Source organism: Podarcis erhardii (assembly GCF_964252035.2).
Source record: "Podarcis erhardii genome assembly, chromosome: 14".
Lineage (NCBI taxonomy): Eukaryota > Metazoa > Chordata > Lepidosauria > Squamata > Lacertidae > Podarcis > Podarcis erhardii.
In genome coordinates this window covers 47912538-47929713 of record NC_138503.1, presented here as the reverse complement: position 1 = coordinate 47929713, position 17176 = coordinate 47912538, and the positions used below count along the sequence as shown (strand labels likewise).

The window sequence follows — 17176 nt, the reverse complement described above, 5'->3', positions numbered from 1 at the left end:
GTAGAGAAAAGGTTAAAGATATCCATACAGTTCATAATTTAGTGACAAACATAGGAAAATATATTATACTAAGTCAGATCATGTATCCAGCTACCCCAATAATGTCTATTTCAGGGACAGTCAAACTGGTGCCATCTATATATTAACAACAACCCCCATCAGCTCTAGCCAGGCTGGCCAATGGTCAGGAATTATGGGAGTTGTAGTCCAAAACATCTGAAAGACACTGTATTGGCTATCCCTGGTGTCCCTCCCCCTTGACTGATAGCTCCCTAGGGTCTGAGGCAGAGAAGGGTTTTCCCCACTACAAGCAACTTTTTAAAAAAGGAGATGTCGAGAACATGCAAAACATGTGACCTGCTGCTGAGCTGCGGAACTCATTGCCACAAGATTAATGAAGACCATTTTTTAAAGATTAAATATAGTATTGCAGTGCTAAAATCACACCCCAGCTATACGTTTAAAGCATATGGTTACCCTCCAATTATCTTGGGAACTGTAATTCATTAAGGATCCTGGGAACTGTAGCTCTGTGAGGGACAAGCTAGAGTTCCCAGGATCCTTTGGGGGCAGCCACGTGCTTTAAATGTAAGGTGTGCTTCTGACCTGCTTTATCTTTTCTTAGATTCACTTTGATTATTACCCTGACACAGGGTAATTTTTTTAAAAAAATTATAATTTATTTTTTTAATTAAAAGAAGCTTTAAAATAAACTCTCCCCTCTTTCTGCACGCTAAAAGCAGGTTCTTATTTCCGATTTTCAAATCTCTCTTGGCTTAACAGGATAATTCCATCCCTGCTTCCTCTTCAAAGTTAATAAGCTGTTTGCCCAGGGATTCAGCCTGGTTGCCTGTCCATAGCATTCTGGTGGTCTCAGGACACAGATGACAATTTTTGCTTGTCACTCAGCCAATATCCTGTCCATTCTCTCTCTCTCTCTCTCTCTCTCTCTCTCTCTCTCTCTCTCTCTCTCTCAGCTAATCAAGACTTGCATTCCAGATGGTCAAGGCTCAAGGAGACCAGACAGAGGCTTGCCTTAAAGCAAACGTTCTTTGCTCTTCCTCAAAAAACTGTGTATGTGTGTCTGTTATAGTCTGGCATTAAAAGGAGAGAAATAGAAGGTTTTCTTTTGGTCCTGCCAACTGCATGTCTTGATGAGAGAAAGTCGCAAGAGCAGACAGCTCAAGAGAGATGAATGGATCTGTCAGTTCCATTTTCTCATTTTTCCAATCTTGAATTTTGCCTACCTAACTGCTGCACACATTTGCAATGCTTTTTTTTTAACTGCATGAAAATGCGTAGGCACCACAGAAATTTCTCCTAATATACACATTTCTGTATGTAGCTGTGCCTAATAAATCATTTTTTCCCCAAGCAATGTTCCTCTGTAAAATGCATTTGTGTAAGATATTTCCACTAATATAGGCTATTTTATTTTGGTACATGTTCTTCGGTTGGAGAAGTGCACTGCAAATTTCAGAGAAGTGAGAATTTCAAAGTGGAGTTGTGGGTCCGGTCATGCATTGCTTTGGGAAGGGCGAATTTGGTAGGTTCATGCCCTACCCAATGGCCAGTGCCAGTGGTGGCAAGATTGGTTATTTGCTATTCATGGGTGATGGAGGGGCTGCCTGGTGCCAGATCTAGTTCAATCCAACACTCAACTTCTTGGCTGCTCTCCAGGTTCTTAGGAGATCGCTTGAGAGGGTGGATTGACAGCTGAAGAAGTAAGCTGGTAGCAAGCTCTTATAGAAGCCTGGGCAATGGCAACCAACATTTCCAAGAGGTTGAAGAACCTTGGACCAGATGCCAGGTTCTCTCTGGAGAACAGACAAGCCCTCTGCTTGGCATTGAGGACCCCTACTTAGGTGTCTTGCCTGAGGGTTTGCAAAAACCTTGAGTCGCTCCTGTGTGTGTGTGCGTGTGTGAGAGAGAGAAAGAGAGAGAAATAGAGAGATGGAATTTTGTACATAAGAGGTTCCACACTTTCTGCTGCTGCGTGACTACCTATGACAAGGAATTGGGGTTCTAGATCAGGGGTCAGCAAACTTTTTCAGCAGGGGGCCGGTCCACTGTCCCTCAGACCTTGTGGGGGGCCGGACTATATTTTGAAAAAAAAAATTGAACAAATTCCTATGCCTCACAAATAACCCAGAGATGCATTTTAAATAAAAGCACACATTCTACTCATGTAAAAACACCAGGCAGGCCCCACAAATAACCCAGAGATGCATTTTAAAGAAAAGGACACTTTCTACTCATGTAAAAACACTCTGATTCCCGGACGGCCCGTGGGCCAGATTTAGAAGGAAATTGGGCTGGATCCGGCCCCCGGGACTTAGTTTGCCTACCCATGTTCTAGATCATATAGAAGAGGTGACGAACCTTTTAAATGATACTTAGAGCAAGCAGCAAACCTACATAAAGGGAATGGCTGAAATATTTAGGCTGTACGGGTGGTTCATAAAATTGCAATATGTTCTTTGTCCTACTAGAACCACTAACGGGAGCCCAATAGCATTGATGGGCAACAGGTACAGGGCAGACAAAATGAAGTACCTCTTCGGACAGTGCATAATTAAATTATGGAAGTCATTACTGCAAAATTAGTAATGGCTATTGGCTTGGATGGCTTTTTTTTTGGGGGGGGGGGAAGTCACAGGGGAGAGATCTGTCACAGGCAGATTAGCCATGGTTGCCAAATGTTTTGGAGCTTGTCTCCTTTGGATTGTTAGATCCTTGGGGTGACCATCGCCTGTGTGCCCTGCTTGCAAAGCAGGGATCTGGAGGGCGGCGAGTTGGGGCAAGTGACTAGCTTGCTATCCTGCCCCTCCCTTACTGAATCACTGTGAATTCTTTTTTTTTTTTTAATCAAATCACATACTAGAAATTAAAATCGGGCTGCAGTTCAAAACATGCTTGGTGAAAACATTTAACTCCCATAAAAAACCCAGTAAGACTGACTTCATAGAAAATATGATTACTATGGGAAGCTTTAATGCAAAATATGCCGTTGTTTCTCTTTCACTGGTCTTGAAAGACCTACACTGGCACCCAGTACGTTTCCTAGCACAATTCAAAGTGTTGGTGCTGACCTTGAAAGCCCTAAACGGCCTTAGTCCGGTATACCTGAAGAAGCGTCTCCACCCCCATCGTTCTGCCCGGACACGGAGGTCCAGCTCTGAGGACCTTCTGGCAGTTCCCTCACTGCGAGAAGTGAAGTTACAGGGAACCAGGCAGAGGGCCTTCTCGGGGGCCTTCCATCATATGCCAAGGAAATTAACAACTATCTGACATTTAGAAGACATCTGAAGGCAGCCCTGTTTAGAGAAGTTTTTAATGACTGATGTTTTATCGTGTTTTTAATCTTTTGTTGGAAGCCTCCCAGAGTGGTTGGGGAAAACCCAGCCAGATGAGCGGGGTACAAATAATAAATTATTATTATTATTATTGGCTCAGGGGTTGCACAACTCCATACCCTCCATTATTTCTCTGCTGAAAATAGGGACCTCCTAAGGAAAAGGGAGGGGTCGTGGGTGGCGCTGTGGGTTAAACCACACAGCCTAGGACTTGCTGATCAGAAGGTCGGCGGTTCGAATCCCTGCGACAGGGTGAGCTCCCATTGCTCGGTCCCTGCTCCTACCAACCTAGCAGTTCGAAAGCACATCAAAGTGCAAGAAGGTAAATAAGTACCGCTCCGGCGGGAAGGTAAACAGCATTTCCGTGTATTGCTCTGGTTCGCCAGAAGCTGCTTAGTCATGCTGGCCACATGACCCGCAAGTTGCACACCGGCTCCCTTGGCCAATAAAGCAAGATGAGCGCCGCAACCCCAGAGTCGGCCACGACTGGACCTAACAGTCAGGGGTCCCTTTACCTTTACCTTCAAGGTAAAGTGGGTTATCTCTTTACCTTTACCTTCAACGTAAAGTGGGTTTATCAGAAACCTAGAAAATAGGGACACTTGGAGGGTCTGCCATGGCACGCCCTAAAAAACACAAATATGCCCAGAGGTCTAAAAAGGTTGGTGACCCCTGATGTAAGATAATTCTAATGCTTTCCATAGATATTGTTTTGCCGGTGCTTAACACACAGAGATAAAGTGACTTGCCCTTCCCATACATGCTCCCTTAACAGGAGCCAATTCCGTTTCCCATCTAAGTTGCATGCAAAACTGTCATGGATGGAAGGAAGTTGGGTGGAACGATCAAGGAAAGACACGAGGCCAGCAGCGCAAACTGTTTCTAGCTGCGAAGCCACAGAGAGAGGACAATGGCGCCATCACACCACCGCTGAGCTGCACAGCACTGAAGCACGACGGGAATAAAGGAATGCAGAAGCCACAGCGAGTTCCATACAATAGTCACCTTCGCCTCTCCGCCTGGGGCATTGTGGGAGGGTGTCAGGAGATGGCGGTGAGGAGAAGTGTGGAAGGACGCGGGCTCCATCAAGAGATCCTCCCCTCCCTCCAGCAGGTCTAAGTCTGGGATGGCTAGAGAGACACTCTCACAGCTCAGAGCCTCCTTCGGGGACAAAATTAAGGAGACAAAAAGGCATCAGCGGGTGGGGAAAAGGCAGTTCCAAGCATCTGCCCCCAGAAGTTGGGGGTGGACACTTCAATACTCTTGGGGTGGGAGGGCAACACGACTTAGTCCTCCAGGCAGTGGCCCAGAGAGTGGAAGCCAATTTTGTGGGACAGACTCCCTTCACCGTTGGTCAGGCTTCGGGGGCCAGTGGTGCCTAGTGGACAGAGCACTGGACTAAGACTGGGGAGCCCTGGGTTCAAATCCTTACTCACTGGGGTATGCCGAGCCGGTCAATCTCTCTCAGCCTAACCTACCTCACAGGGTTGTTGTGAGGACAACAGGCGAGGGGAATTGCATGCCCCTGAACTTCTGAAATCTAAAAGGGCTATCGAAAGAGCCATTAAGAGCAGCAGAGATGGGGCAGACAGATCATGTCTGCAATATGGGGCATGGTACAACGCTCTCCCACATATGAGAGTTTGTGTAATGTAGTGGTTAGGACCAGGGAGAGTTGGGCGCAAATCCCCAGAGGGTAACCTTGGACCGGTCACTGTCTAGCAACCTAGACTACCTCACAGGGCAGTTGGGAGACTAGACTTGATGGACAGAGGGAGCAAGGTACACAACTTCTTGGGGAGGAATGGAACTGAAAAATGGTAATGAATAAAGAAAATGAATTTCAGTGGTGCTTGCCCAAGAAAGCTTCCCAGTTGATGGGTTATGAATGGCATCAACCTTCGCATTTCCCATATCTTGGGTTGGTTCTGCTGGGACTCCTCAAACAAAACCCTAAAAAATTATGCAGCAGTAAAAAGCTGTGATTCCTGGGGGAGAGGCGTCACACTGAAGTGTGACAAACGCTTTTCACTTATAGCTTCTGAAAACAGCAGCCGAATAATTGGGCATGTCACTGATGTTGTATGGCAGGACAGAACTGCTTGCCTCACCTCCATTCATCCATTGGAGGTGGTGGAATGTCTTAAAGTCACTAACTTCATTTCGCTGGAGCTACTCAAGTGAAGATTAGTTGAATACAACACAGTGTTCTTACAAACGACACTGCGGGCAAGTGTTATTGATATAAATCTGGCATGACAACCAGGAATGGTGGTCAGGGTCGCAGGTGGAAATGATCCAGTTGATTTGTGCTCCAAACTCACCCCAAGCCCAGCCCCCAACTCCCCACACCCTCTAGAGCAGTGTTTCCCAACCTTGTGCCTCCAGCTGTTTTTGAACTACAACTCCCATCATCCCTGACTAGCAAGACCAGTGGCAAGGGATGATGGGAATTGTAGTCCAAAAACAGCTGGAGGCACAAGGTTGGGAAACACTGCTCTAGAACAGCGGTTCTCAACCTGTGGTTCCCCAGATGTTTGGATTTGGATTTGATATCCCGCTTTATCACTACCCGAAGGAGTCTCAAAGTGGCTAACATTCTCCTTTCCCTTCCTCCCCCACAACAAACACTCTGTGAGGTGAGTGGGGCTGAGAGACTTCAGAGAAGTGTGACTAGCCCAAGGTCACCCAGCAGCTGCATGTGGAGGAGCGGGGAAGCGAACCCGGTTCACCAGATTACGAGTCCACCGCTCTTAACCACTACACCACACTGGCTCTCATGTTGTTGGACTACAACTCCCATCACCCCTAGTTAGCAAGGCCAGAGCTCAGGGATGATGGGAGTTGTAGTCCAACAACATCTGGGGACCCACAGGTTGAGAAAGGCTGCTCTAGAAGGAGCTTTTAGAAATCTTGCCCACTGTTCTATTTTTCGCTTTACCAGTGCAGGATGCTTCAGCAGGAGGGGTGACCCTGGCTTAGAAGTGCCCTGGCCACCATCGGGGACTCTGACTGGAGTGTTGACCCCCCTGGACATCTCCAGCTCGATCTCGGCATCCATCTCGGCGTCCTCCTTGGCCTCCTTGTTGCTTTCCTCCAAGTGCTTCATCAGGACAGCCACCACCACGTTGACCAGGACGAACTGGGCGATGAGGACGAAGGTGACGAAGTAAACCGGGGAGATGATGGGCAGGTAGCTGAGGCAGTGCTTGTCGTCCCTGTGGCATTCCCGGAGCGTGTCCTGGGGAAAGGCAGAGACATAAGGAAATCCTGTAAGGGCAGTTTTGCTGCATCAAACCAAGGCGGGTCCCTCATATGGAAGTGAGAGCTGGACCATAAAGAAGGCTGATCGCCGAAGAATTGATGCTTTTGAATTCTGGTGCTGGAGGAGACTCTTGAGAGTCCCATGGACTGCAAGAAGACCAAACCTGTCCATTCTGAAGGAAATCAGCCCTGAGTGCTCACTGGAAGGACAGATCCTGAAGCTGAGGCTCCAGTACTTTGGCCACCTCATGAGAAGAGAAGACTCCCTGGAAAAGACCCTGATGTTGGGAAAGATGGAGGGCACTAGGAAAAGGGGACGACAGAGGACAAGATGGTTGGACAGTGTTCTTGAAGCTACGAGCATGAGTCTGACCAAACTGCGGGAGGCAGTGGAAGACAGGAGTGCCTGGCCTGCTCTGGTCCATGGGGTCACGAAGAGTCGGACACGACTAAACCACTAAACAACAACAACAACAAGTGCTGGCTGGGGGTGATAGAAGTTGTAGTTCAGAACATCTGGAAGACACCTGGTTGGTGAAGGCTGATAATGCCAATGTACTGGAAGAAGCAAAGATCACCAGTATCGAAGCAATGATTCTTCAACATCAACTTCATTGGACTGGCCTTGTTGTGCAATGCCTGATTATCGTCTTCCAAAGCAACTACTCTATTCCCCACTTAAAAATGGAAAGTGTAATGCCGGTAGTCAACAAAAGAGGTTTAAAGACTCTCTCAAGGCAAATCTAAAAAAAAAGTAGTACCTCAGGTTACATACGCTTCAGGTTACAGACTACGCTAACCCAGAAATAGTGCTTCAGGTTAAGAACTTTGCTTCAGGATGAGAACAGAAATCGTGCTCCGGCGGCGCGGCAACAGCAGGAGGCCCCATTAGCTAAAGTGGTGCTTCAGGTTAAGAACAGCTTCAGGTTAAGAATGGACCTCCAGAACGAATTAAGTACTTAACCCGAGGTACCACTGTAAACACCAACAACTGGGAAACACTGGACTGCAGGTGCTCCAATTGGAGAACAGCCTTTACCAAAGGTGTCATGGGCTTTGAAGACGCTTGAACTCAGGATGAAAGGGAGAAATGTGCTAAGAAAAAGGCATGCTTGGCAAACCCTCACCATGATCAACTCCTGCCCGGAAACCTATGTCCCCACTGTGGAAGGACATATGGATCCAGAATCGGCCTCCACGGTCACTTACAGACCCACTTTTAAAACTGTGTTTATGGAAGACAATCTTACTCAGCTATGAGTGATCGCCAAAGAAGAAGATCAATGCAACCAGCACTCTGAACCAGGACTGAAAACTACCTGGGAGCCAATGAAACTAAATCAGGAACAATACATTCACTTCTTTCTCACCTTGGACAGAATGCCCTTCCTGTTGAAATATGAGCCATCCCATCAGTATTGGCATACCACCGGCTCTTGAAGAGACTCCGGTTTCTGCAAGCATGGCTTCCTGATCTAATTATATTAATTTCTTTTTTAGCTTCTTTAATTGCTATGCTTTTTGACCGGCTTGCTTTAACAGGCTACTAGCCATGACTGCTATGTTCTGCCTCCACAGCTGAAGGAAGTTATGCTTCTGAATGCCAGTTGATGGAAACTGCAGAAGGGGGAAACTGTGGTCAGATCCTGCTTGGCCACATTGAGAATAGTTTACTACACTAGATGGGCCTGATCCAGTAGGCTCTCCTTATGTTCTCGCAATTATTGTAAATTTTAATTATGGATGTGTTTAATGTTTCGGTGGAATTGTTATATTGGGCACAGATTCTAAAACTGGTTTTGTACTTGTAAGTTGCTCAGAAGCCATTTTGGCACATAAGCAGTACAGTCGTACCTTGGTTTTCGAACAGCTTAGTTCTCGAATGTTTTGGCTCCCGAATGCTGCAAATCTGGAAGTGACCGGTACGGTTTGTGAACTATTTTTGGAAGCCGAATGTCCGACGGGCCTTCCGCGGCTTCCAATTGGCTGCAGGAGTTTCCTGCAGCCAATCAGAAGCTGCGCTTTGGTTTCAAACATTTTGGAAGTCAAACTGAATTCTGGAACCGATTTCATCCAACTTTCGAGGTATATAAATTGAGAAAAAGTGACAATGATAACTCTGATGGCTGAATCCTGTGGTGACCCTGAACCGATTCTCACCGTGATGTCAAACTGTGGTGCCCAGAAATGATCCAGCTGGGGGAAAACAACATGGAGGGCTTTTCCTTACCTTCATGATCCCATTCCAGTTGTCCCCCGTTGACACCCTGAAGAGGGTGAGGAAGGCCATGCCAAAGTTGTTGAAGGTCGCATGCCGGCTCAAGCCCTCACAAGGGTTGTCCTCGCTGCAGTCTGTGAGGGAAAGGAAGTGAAGCCAAAACTGAGCCAGAGTGTGAGTGTTGGAACAAGCTGACCATTGCTCCACCCAGCTAAGCTAACTCTGTGTGGCGTTTTAAAGACAAAGGATGTGCTGGCAAGAGCTCTCTCCTCATTGTAAGCCTGGCTGACTGAACTTGGCATTTAGGGCACCCTCTAGACTGCAGGGGGACGCGGGTGGCGCTGTGGGTTAGCCACAGAGCCTAGGGTTTGCCAATCAGAAGGTCGCGGTTCGAATCCCCGCGACGGGGTGAGCTCCCGTTGTTCGGTCCCTGCTCCTGCCCGCCTAGTAGTTCGAAAGCACGTCAAAGTGCAAGTAGATAAATAGGTACCACTCCGGCGGGAAGGTAAACGGTGTTTCCGTGCGCTGCTCTGGTTCGCCAGAAGCGGCTTAGTCATGCTGGCCACATGACCCGGAAGCTGTACGCTGGCTTCCTCGGCAAATAGAGCGAGATGAGCGCCACAACCCCAGAATCGGCCACGACTGGACCTAATGGTCAGGGGTCCCTTTACCTTTTACTAGACTGCAGGACCGGCTTGCCTGAGCACTCCATCCCCTGTAACCCCAAAGGCCGATCCTGACTCACTAGCTCTATAAAGTCCCAGCCACAGAGTTTGCTTCTCAGTCTAAGCAACTTGTCTCTGCTATGGGGACAAGGGAGCATAGGAAGCTGTCCTATACTGAACCAGACCCATTGCTCCATCTAGCTCAACATTGTCTACACTGATTGGCAGGGGCTCTCCAGGGTTTCAGGCAGGGGGCAATCTCCAGCCTTACCTGGAGATGCCAGGGAGTGAACTGGGGACCTTCTGCATGCAAAGCAGATGTACTACCACTGAGCCACGACCACATTAATAATAATAATAATAATAATAATTTATTATTTATACCCTGCCCATCTGGCTGGGTTTCCCCAGCCACTCTGGGTGGCTTCCAATAGAATATTAAAATACAATAGTCTAGTAAACGTTAAAAGCTTCCCTAAACAGGGCTGTCTTCAGGTGTTTTCTGAAAGTCTGGTATTTGTTTTTCTCTTTGACATCTGGTGGGAGGGCATTCCACAGGGCGGGTGCCACTACCGAAAAGGCCCTCTGCCTGGTTCCCTGTAACTTGGCTTCCTGCAGTGAGGGAACCGCCAGAAGGCCCTCAGAGCTGGACCTCAGTGAATGATGGGAGTGGAGACGCTCCTTCAGGTATACTGGACCAAGGCTGTTTAGGGCTTTCAAGGTCAGCACCAATACTTTGAATTGTGCTTGGAAACATACTGGGAGACAGTATAGGTCTTTCAAGACCGGTGTTATGTGGTCTTGGTGGCCGCTCCCTGTCACCAGTCTAGCTTCTGCATTCTGGATTAGTTGTAGTTTCTGGGTCACCTTCAAAGGTAGCCCCACATAGAGCGCATTGCAGTAGTGCAAGCGAGAGATAACTAGAGCATGCACCACTCTGGCAAGACAGTTCGCGGGCAGGTAGGGTCTCAGCCTGCGTACCAGATGGAGCTGATAAACAGCTGCCCTGGACACAGAATTGACCTGCGCCTCCATGGACAGCTGTGAGTCCAGAATGACTCCTAGGCTGTGCACCTGGTCCTTCAGGGATACAGTTACCCCATTCCCTTAGGTTCCTGCTCTCTTGTTGCCGAACCTCCTGCTATCTTCCCCCGCTTCCTGCCTTGGAGCCTGAGACCCCTATCTTTTTTAAAAAAAACATTTTATTTATTCTAATGACAACAGGGACTTCAACAACACACAAGAAAACAAAAACAAAAAAGCCCAACCAAACTAAATGAATCTAAGCACAGTGTACTTTCATTCACATTCCTTGAAAAAAAGGGTATTTGTCAGACTCCAGTTCCCATCAGCCCCAAGTAGGACAGCCAATGGCCAGGGATGATGGGAGTTGTGGTCCGGCAAATATCTAGAGAGCCACAGGTTCCCCATCCTTGCTGTAGATCAGCTAATCTCAGCCTTGGGTCCCCAGATGTTGTTGGACTACAACTCCCATTATCCTTGACCACTGGTCCTGCTAGCTAGGGATGATGGGTGTTGTAGTCCAACAAAATCAGGGGACCCAAGGTTGAGCAAAACTACTCTAGACATTCAGATTGCCACATCTACATAGTCAGCAAGAGCAAAATAGGGAAAATGGGAGAGAGAGAGAGAGAGAGAGATAGGGAAGGAAGGGGAAATAACTCACCTAACTTTCCAAACAACTCTACTCCCAGGGCAGCATAGATGAAAAAGAGGAGCATAAAGAGCAGACCGAGATTCCCTACCTGGAAGAGAAGACAGTTAAAGAAGGATCAGGCAAGTGGGGTGTGTGTGTGTGTGAAAGTAGAGAGGAACCATTGCATATCAAAGGCCAGTCTTTCTGGTGTTTCTGTCTCTTGGTCACACTGAACTTTCTGCTCCCGCACACAGTAGTTATGAGGAAAGGAAACCCTCTTTCCAAACCAGACTGCGTCTGCATGCAGTCAACCTGTTAGGTTGTGGGTGAACATATCAGACGACACAGCGATTCTTCAAACAGCTCTTGTTTATTCACAGGCCACAACTGAACTGAACTGAAGGGTTCAGCCAGCCTGCTTATATAGAGCTCCACTAGAATGCAACAGTAACCATTTTCTGTAACTATCCAATCACTGAACGTCACTTTCAATCCCTTATTTGCATATGTGGACCTGAGTGAAAACTATCTACGGTATCCCCCTGCTGGCCCAGGGTGAGAACTTCAGTAAATAACACAACCTCTCCTCCGCCCTTTTCATGCCCTTTCTGGTTCTGGGAGAGAAGCGGGGAGGGGAACTTGTCGCAGCAGGAGGGGGAGACACTTGTGACTCTTCACCAGCCTGACTCATCTCTGTCTCTTGGCCTCCTACCCTCCTGCTTCAGCTTCCGCCTCTGATTCTGGACTGTTCTCTGTCACAGACTCTCCCATCACACTAAGCCCTGTTACCTCTCCAGCTTCTGACACTTCCTCCTTTCAGTCTGCCCCCTCTTCTCCCTCTGACCACTCATTGTTGCCCCTCCACCACTCCCCAGGCTCTGAGCCTTCTTCCCTTGGTGTTTCCCCAGCTGGTTCTTCCCACCACTCCTCTACGTCCAACCAGTCCATGACATCCTGGCACTTTTTACGCCCTCCTTGCAAAGGATGCCAGCTGCATGGGATCAACTGCTCTCATGTGGGTCCCTACTGCAGATGTGAGACCGTAACAGGTCAAAGCGGCTCCCAGGTTGCTGGACGCATGTGCAAAAGGGGCCCCTTGCTGCCTGGATCAGGCCTACAGTGGGGAAAATAATCCCTAAGTCTGCTCCTATTCTGCTCGCCATCTGACGCGGCTCTGGAAAATTATGCAAGTGGGTATTATCCTATCACAAATAATCCTCTGCCTTCTGGTTCACTGCAGAAAGCTGCAAATGGCTGGCTTCCCACTGGGAACCATCAGCTGAAGAGATGGGCAGAGAGCTGGCTTGAAAATATGACTCTTTAGCAGCGGCACATGGCACATAAGGGGTGTGTGTGTGATTTTTTTTCCTGACTCTGAGCATGCAAAGTCAGGTGAAATCTGCCCTGGGCACAACTATGTGCATTCTGAGCTTGAGGGAATAAAAAAAATAAGAATCAAAATTCAATCCTGAGAAAATCTGCACCCAGTTTAAATGATGCAAAGTACACATACCATCTGATTTACATATATTAAGCTGCAGTGGTGGTCAGGGCAGGCGGGATAATGTATGCTCCACCCTCATTTCCAAACTAGGGATGGGTGAACTCCACACCAGGGGAGGCTTGATGTTCATATAAAGGACTTGGGACCGCTGGGAAAATTGGATTTCCTAGGGTCCCTGGAAACAGATGCAGCTTAGCAACATTCCAGCAGCTAGCCAGGAAGAGAGGTGTCCAGTGAGACCTTCACACGAAGCTGTTCCTAAAAGCACAGCTCTTATAATAGCCTGACTCCTCATTGGTTTAAATGTCTCTCGCTGAGTACTTGCAAGAATTCGAGGACACATTTCAGTCAGTTTTTTGGGGGCAGGGGAAAGACATTTAGAGAGATTTTTTTTTTTTTAAAGAAATTGGGTCCTCCCTTAAAGAGGGCATGTATTGTGGTGAGACCTGGAAACACCCTATGTTGTGGGTGGGTACGATTGGTCAGCCACAACACCCAATTGGTAGGTCCCTCGAAGCTGGGTGCAATCTGGCCAATGGGACGCAGTCCAAATGGTTCGAGGGACCTATTTATGCCCATGTACGTGACCCAGAGCTTCCTCTTTTGGCGTGTGCATTTGGAAAACCCGCCCAACTCTCCCTATTTTTAGGGCTTCGCGCTTGACCTTGCTATGCCGTCGTGTGTCGTCTGTCGTTGGGACAGGGGCATGGCAGGAATTTCCCCCACTTGGCTGATTGGCTGTTGCCATTTGGGTTTTGCCTGCCGCGTGGCAAATTATCACAACTTGTAAGGTTGCAGATAGGCTCTGGTTCAGGTGATAGGGATGGGAGAATGCTCTCGCCATCCCTATGTGAAGGGTATTCCGTTAAAGGAATCCAGGGACTCAATGGTTTGGTCAACCCCTGAGAGGGGGTTGTGCCTGTGCCTGAGTCCAAGGGGGCATTTGGGTGGCGGAGTTATCCTGTTCCCAGCTGTCTGCTTATCCAGGTGTTCACCCTTGGCTGACCTATGCTGGAACCCTGGGTCAGCGCTACCTGCACGGCAGGGAGCTAGTCAAACCATAGCCTATGCAACCAGTCACTTTCTGTAATCAATAAAGCTGTGGCCTAAATTCTGCCAAAAACCAAAACCAAAATTTGAGTCAAATGTGAATTTATTTAGGGGGGAGGTTTCTGGGTCTGAACATGCAAAAAACCTGAGAGTAATACAGTCTCTTTTTATCACTGCATTATTCATATTCTAAATCTAAACCCCACCACTTATCTGCATCTAGGCAGTCTATGACAATGGTATATCCCAAAGGGTTCTGAGTCAGCATTTTTACACAATAGTGGCATTTAAACCCATTGTTACGGAACTGCTGCAGAACTCTCCAGTTCTGTGCTCATGGAAGTTCCTGGTCTACATTTTAGAAAATGCTGTTCAGGTGGTCCCCCCTTTTTTTGGGGGGGGGAAGATCCCACAAACCCACATTCCCAGAGAAAAAAACAAACCAAAGCCGGTTCATTCTGGTGCTGGCAGGCTTACCTGCGGGAGGGCTTGGACCACCGTGTCCAGCAGTGCCCGCATCCCTGTGGCCATTTTGAGCAGCTTCAGTACTAGAAGGGAAAACAAAGGGGTCAACAAACAATGGAGCCTCCATTGTTCTTCAAGTGTACCTTAAAGAACAAGATGTCCTAGACAAACCATGGTGCAGGCCTGCTGCCTTCTTGCTCTGGGGATATCTAGAATCACAGAATCATAGAATCATAGAATCATAGAGTTGGAAAAGACCACAAGGGCCATCGAGTCCAACCCCCTGCCAAGCAGGAAACGCCATCAGAGCACTCCTGACATATGGTTGTCAAGTCTCTGCTTAAAGACCTCCAAAGAAGGAGACTCCACCGCACTCCTTGGCAGCAAATTCCACTGTCGAACAGCTCTTACTGTCAGGAAGTTCTTCCTAATGTTTAGGTGGAATCTTCTTTCTTGTAATTTGGATCCATTGCTCTGTGTCCGCTTCTCTGGAGCAGCAGAAAACGACCTTTCTCCCTCCTCTATGTGACATCCTTTTATATATTTGAACATGGCTATCATATCACCCCTTAACCTCCTCTTCTCCAGGCTAAACATGCTGGTTATTGTTGGGGATGGGATGCTGGACCAGATACCCTGCCTTTGGCCCTGCCCAGCAGGGCTCACTTTAAGTTCCCTAACAATTCCACTAAAAGTGAAGAAGGTTAATTCTGTCCGAGGAAATAACAGATGGGAGAGAACCACCTTGGACGCCAGGGCTGATAGTCAGTCCTCTGCTATTTCAAAGTGTTGGTGTTGACCTTTAAAGCCCTAAATGGCCTCGGTCCTGTATAGCTGAAGGAGCGTCTCCACCCCCATCGTTCAGCCTGGACACTAAGGTCCAGCGCCGAGGGCCTTCTGGCGGTTCCCTCATTGCGAGAAGTGAGGTTACAGGGAGCCAGACAGAGGGCCTTCTCGGTAGTGGCGCCCACCCTGTGGAACACCCTCCCTTTAGATGTCAAGGAAATAAGCAGCTATCCTATCTTTAAAAGACATCTGAAGGCAGTCCTGTTCAGGTAAGTTTTTAATATTTAATGCTGTACTGTTTTTGACATTTGATTGGGAGCCGCCCAGAGTGGCTGGGGTATAAATAATAAATTATTATTATTATTATTATTATTATTATTATTATTATTATTAGTCAGGCAAAGTAGTCTGCCTCCAGGGTATACCCTCTGACTGAGGACATGTCTATAGCTCCCATCAGCCCCAGACAGAATATGGCAAGTGAACTGTGATCTGCCATCCCTGTTTTAGGGAGCTCAGTGGTAGAGCACATTCTTTCCGTGAAGAAAGGGTTCTCTTCTGACAAGCAGCCCTGGTAGTCCTCCAGTAGCAGTTAGACATCCCAGACCACTCGCCATATTCTGTCTGGGGCTGATGTTAATTCGGAGTGCAGCAACAGCTGGAGGGCCACAGCTGCCCTAACCCTGGAGTAGACAGTACGGGCCGAAGGCTCCAATCCTATACACGTGTACCTGGGAGTAAGTCCCATTAAACTCTGCAGGGCTTACACTGTAAACAGACCCCGGCTGGCTTCCTATACTCACAGGGGCACGTCACCGGACCCCAGATTTACCTCTAGCAATTCTGAGCACCCTCATGATGCGGATGATGGTGGGGTTGATGGGCAGCGCGGCGTTCATCTCAATCTCCTCCAGTGTGATGCCCATGATTGACAGCAGGACAATGGCAAGGTCCAGTTGGTTCCATCTAAGAGGGTAGACATGGGAAGGCAGAATAACAGGTGGTAATAAGAGTTGAGATTTGCAGAACTGCAAGGTAGATTTCTAGTCTTAAACCAAACACCTTGATGTATGCCAATATAACATGGATGGAAACAAATATATACCTCCTGCCTCTTTCTATTACCACTTTCTATCTGTTTTTTTCCTGGCATCTCTCTGCCTTCCTCTCTGTCACTCTTGCTAAGGGTCCAAACTGATTGCCCATGGGTAGCTTTCAAAATTACCCCAAGGGCCACACAAAAATAGACAAGCAGCCCACTCCTGGTGTAAAACAAGCATACCCATTTTTCACTTTAGATGGATTTTAAATGACTCTTGAGGTGCCTTTCCACCCGACAATTCTATGGTTCTATGACTTCATCAGCAACAATGTCAGCCCGGACACTGAGGTCCAGCTCTGAGGGCCTTCTGCTGGTTCCTTCACTGCGAGAAGTGAGGTTACAGGGAACCAGGCAGAGGGCCTTCTTGGTGGTGGCACCTGCCCTCCGGAACACCCTTCCATCAGATGTCAAGGAGATAAATAACTATACAACTTTTAGGAGACATCTGAAACAAGCCCTGTTGTATAGGGAAGTTTTTAATGTTTGATGTTTTAATCTGTTTTATATTTTGCTGGAAGCCACCCAGAGTGGCTGGGGCAATCCAGCTGGATGTGTGGGATATAAATAATAATTTAATAATATTGTCAACCAAACTGAGTCCAAGACTGTGGGTTGGCTGTTTGCTCAAGCACTCATGCTGCTCATCCAACAAACAAAACTGCCCTATTTGTTCCCACCTGTACCCAATTTGGGCCACAGACAATGCTCTGGGGCTTCCCCCTTCCCCTCCTCCAGTCTAGAATGGAATAAAGCTTCTAACCTGTCTTTGAAGAATCTCCGAAACCCAAATGCTACCAGTTTCATCACAGCTTCAAACACAAAGACAATGGTGAAGACGTAGTTGCAGTATTTCAGTGCTTCATCCAGTGACTGCAAGGAATCAAAAGCAGGTGTTACGGAGGTGTTCCCTGCAATATTTAACTTCCCACACACAGAATGCACATGGGCAACAAGTCCAGCTCTTTCCCCCTGATCCTGCACAGGCCAAACTAGATGTTAGGGTCAATCAGGGGTGGGGAAGCTTTCTCATTCTCTTCTGGGCAGCCTTCCAGGGAGTCACATGCCAGTACCTGCAGCACAAAGGTAAAATTCATCCACTTTTGCTTCTG

At 47.8% G+C, this 17176-nt stretch overlaps 1 protein-coding gene across 3 annotated transcripts in view; it reads right to left on the bottom strand.

Annotated features, from left to right (window-relative positions):
- The window catches only part of CACNA1H (calcium voltage-gated channel subunit alpha1 H), a 375780-nt gene that overhangs the window by 12659 nt on the left and 345945 nt on the right, over positions 1-17176 (bottom strand). For 2 of the 3 annotated variants that reach the window (XM_081839451.1, XM_081839452.1), the window contains exons 27-33: positions 16828-16937; positions 15798-15931; positions 14192-14262; positions 11191-11269; positions 8851-8972; positions 6298-6597; positions 4362-4517 (exon numbers count right to left, since the gene is read on the bottom strand). In XM_081839451.1, coding sequence (XP_081695577.1) covers positions 4362-4517; positions 6298-6597; positions 8851-8972; positions 11191-11269; positions 14192-14262; positions 15798-15931; positions 16828-16937 — 972 coding nt within the window. The remainder of the gene's footprint in view (positions 1-4361; positions 4518-6297; positions 6598-8850; positions 8973-11190; positions 11270-14191; positions 14263-15797; positions 15932-16827; positions 16938-17176) is intronic. The other variant, XM_081839453.1, reaches the window with a different exon arrangement.